At 37.3% G+C, this 3,488-nt stretch overlaps 1 protein-coding gene across 1 annotated transcript in view; it reads left to right on the top strand.

Annotated features, from left to right (window-relative positions):
* Positions 1-3,488, top strand: part of LOC106882254 (zinc finger FYVE domain-containing protein 21) — a 15,518-nt gene that overhangs the window by 3,644 nt on the left and 8,386 nt on the right. The window contains exons 2-3 of the mRNA XM_014932867.2: positions 1,807-1,857; positions 2,565-2,733. Of these exons, the coding sequence (XP_014788353.1) occupies positions 1,807-1,857; positions 2,565-2,733 (220 nt within the window). The remainder of the gene's footprint in view (positions 1-1,806; positions 1,858-2,564; positions 2,734-3,488) is intronic.

The raw sequence follows: 3,488 nt of genomic DNA on the forward strand, positions 1-3,488 counted from the left end.
TATATGCGAGTAAAAATAAATACAAAAAAAGGGGTTTTGTATGATTGTGTATAGAGGAATATATTATTTTGTTTAAAAGAGTTCCAACTCTGTCTGTTTTTTGTTTTATTTATATTCTTGTAAAATTAATGTGGGATATGGAATATGGAATATATAAAATAAAAATGGATGGTACAATGAAATGAAGTATTGAATGTCTTATTGAATATATGGAATATGTCTTATTGAATAGATGAAATATTGAGTGTTCAATATAAAGGATTAAATATATAAAGGCGAATACGTATTTTCTATACCTTGTGGTATTACATCATGGCCGGTATGACAAACTTTAACATATTAAAGGTAAAAAGTAAAGATTTCCTTCAGTCCCAAATGACCAAAGGGTTGCACCTAGAAAGTTCCCCTCTGAGGCCCAAGTCCAGGTAAAATTGTTTATGGAAGACCATCTGTCACCCATGCATACCAGCCTTCCTTCTCCATGCCACTGATGTCATCCAAGGGAAAGGCAAAGGGGCCGATACAACTCGGCACCAGAGACGTTACAACTCATTTCTACAGCTGAGTGAACTGCAGCAACGTGAAATAAAGTGTCTTGCTCAAGAACACAACACACAACCCAGTCTGGGGAATTGAACTCACAATCTCACAATTGTAAGCCTGACAATCTAACCATTCAGCCATGTGCCTCTATCTCTCTCTCTCTCTCTATCTATCTATCTATCTATATATATATATATAGATATATAAGGATAAGGGAAATTGTAGAAGGAACAAATCTAGGCAATCAATACAAATTCCAAAGTATAATTTAAAAGATACTATGAAATAAATCTACATATAAATAAATGAATAAAATTACATGTAAAAGTAACGAATATCATGTACGGCCACTATCAATTAGTGGTGTCATTGATATATTTTTCCTGACCTCAATGACGCCGCTGACGTGTGTGTGTCTATATAGAAATATATGCGTATATAGAAATATATATATATATATATGTGTTGAAATATATATATAGAATATATGTACACACAGATTTATACAAGCAAATGTACACACACATGCACTCACATACATGTATACATATTGATGTGTATATACTGAACCATTACAAGACAAGAAAATTCCATTATTCTCCCATTAACTCCAACAGATGGTGCTACCTACCCCAGTCCCCCTTCTTCTCTGATGGCAGATGTTACCAACACTTAATCCACAACAAACTGACTGAAAATCAGGACAAAACGAAAGAAAATAATTTTTGAGGACATTTTATTATTAAAATAAGGCAAAACTTTGAAGTTAGATTTCTTCCGTCCAACATTCTGATGAAAAAAATATCATTTAGAATCTAAATCTACAAAGTTTAAGCTTTGAAATGATGTACTCCATGTCATTTAGGAGAAAGTAGTCTGGGGAATAAGCTGGGTGGGGAAGAACTTTGTAGCCAAGCTCCCTCAACTTCTGGGGTGTCATTAGTGAAACGTGTGGTCAAGCATTGACTTGAAGACTGATTGGAGCTCTTCTGCTGACCAGTCAGGGATGGAAGAGGAGCAGTTTTTCATTCATTTTGGCAATTTCATTGCAATATATTTCTGCAGAAATGGTTTTTCTGGGTTTTAAAAGGTATTAATGGATGAGTCCAGCAGTAACACCACCAGTCACCAGAAGCTTCTTTTTGAAGCAATAGAATAAGCATTACATTTGATAGAATAATCTGACTGCTGAAGGGTTAAGCAGCAGGAGTCGACTCTGATTAAGAGCTCATCTGAATGCCTTCTTTATGTCTTCTCTTGTAGTACGTACATTGTATGCAGTGCCAGGTGAGGTTTGCACTAATGAATCGACGGGTAAGTACAACGGTTTACATATTCATTCCTAACCTTTTCTATACCCGACATCCTTTGGAGATGTATTAGTTTTCAACCACCCACTGAAATATATTATCAGATGTGAAGACGAAAAACTCAGTTTTCTGATAATTAAGTTATTTTTAATTAATTGAACCAGTCTAAGTGGTTGATGTTAGGGAAGGGCATCCAGCTGTAAAAATCTTGCCAGAACAATCACAGAAGTCTGGCTGGCTCTTGTGAAATTGTCCCACCCATGCTAGCATGGAAGGTGGACATTAAATGATGCTGAGGATGAATCACCTGCAGGTGTGTGGAGAAACAAGATTGAAATTTTAAAAATAAGAAACATTTAATATAGATTATGAAATACAAATATGTGGCTGTGTGGTAAGAAGCTTACTTCCAAACCACATGGTTCTGGGTTCAGTCCCACTGTGTGGCACCTTAGGCTGATGTTCTATAGTTTCAGACTGACAAAAGCCTTGAGTGGATTTGGTAGATGGAAACTGAAAGAAGCCTATATATATGTGTGTGTGTGTGATGGACTCTCCTGTCAGTTTCGACGTATGAGGCTCTGACAGTGTACTCTTTCTTCATTAGTCACAATGCTTATTTCGGATGTTTAATAAGAATATTAAATCAACCCCAGTATATCACTGCTATTTAATTAATGCTAATGATCCTAACGTATCCTTTTGTTTCAGCACCATTGTCGTCGGTGTGGCCGGTTGTTCTGTAGTCGGTGCTGTGAAAACAAAGTGGCGTTGCCTCGTATGTGCTTTATCGACCCCGTGCGCATGTGCGGCAGCTGCACAAAGATTACCAAACAGGAGAACGATTTCTTTGACAAACACCTCAAAGTACTGCTGAATGGTAAGTCATACAATTGTTTGTTGTTTCGTTTCTTTAACACAGCTGCTGACCCTGGTTGGAGTGGATGATCAAGTGGTCAGCATCCAGCAGGTTGTTGTCGGTCCCTCACAGTCCAGTGGGAGCAGTGGAACTTCATTAAATATTTAGTATTTCATTTTCTGAGGAAGCTGTTGTGCTCATGGTTAAAACTGAAGTTTATAGAGATGGCTGTGAGCTAAGAAGTTTGCTTCCTAACCACATGGTTTTAGGTTTACTGACACAGCATGGCACTTTGGGTTGACCAAATGCTTGTGAGTGAATTTGGTAGAAGGCATTCTCATCGTCATCATCATCATCAAATGCCTGCTCTCCATGGTGATATGAGTTGGATGGTTTGACAGGAGCAGGCCAGTAGAAGCCTACACCAGGCTTCTGTGTCTGTTTTGGTTTTTATGGCTGGATGCCCTTCCAAATGCCAACTACTTTACAGTGTAGACTTGTTTTTAATGAGGCTCCAGCACTGGCAGGGTCACCAAGACAAAAAAATCTTTGAGAAAATGTGTAAATATTTGGCTGCTTGTTTCTTTGGAGACTGTCAGAATGATGTAGATGCCTCTGATGAGAACCCCATAAGGTTTGAAAATCAATTAAGATTGATCATCATTTTTCAGTCTGCAGAGAAATGGCTAGAATTTGCCCTGTTTACAATTATACCACATGTTACACACACACACACACACACATATATATATATATATATATATATATATATATAT

Source organism: Octopus bimaculoides, unplaced genomic scaffold, assembly GCF_001194135.2.
Source record: "Octopus bimaculoides isolate UCB-OBI-ISO-001 unplaced genomic scaffold, ASM119413v2 Scaffold_199307, whole genome shotgun sequence".
Taxonomy (NCBI): domain Eukaryota; kingdom Metazoa; phylum Mollusca; class Cephalopoda; order Octopoda; family Octopodidae; genus Octopus; species Octopus bimaculoides.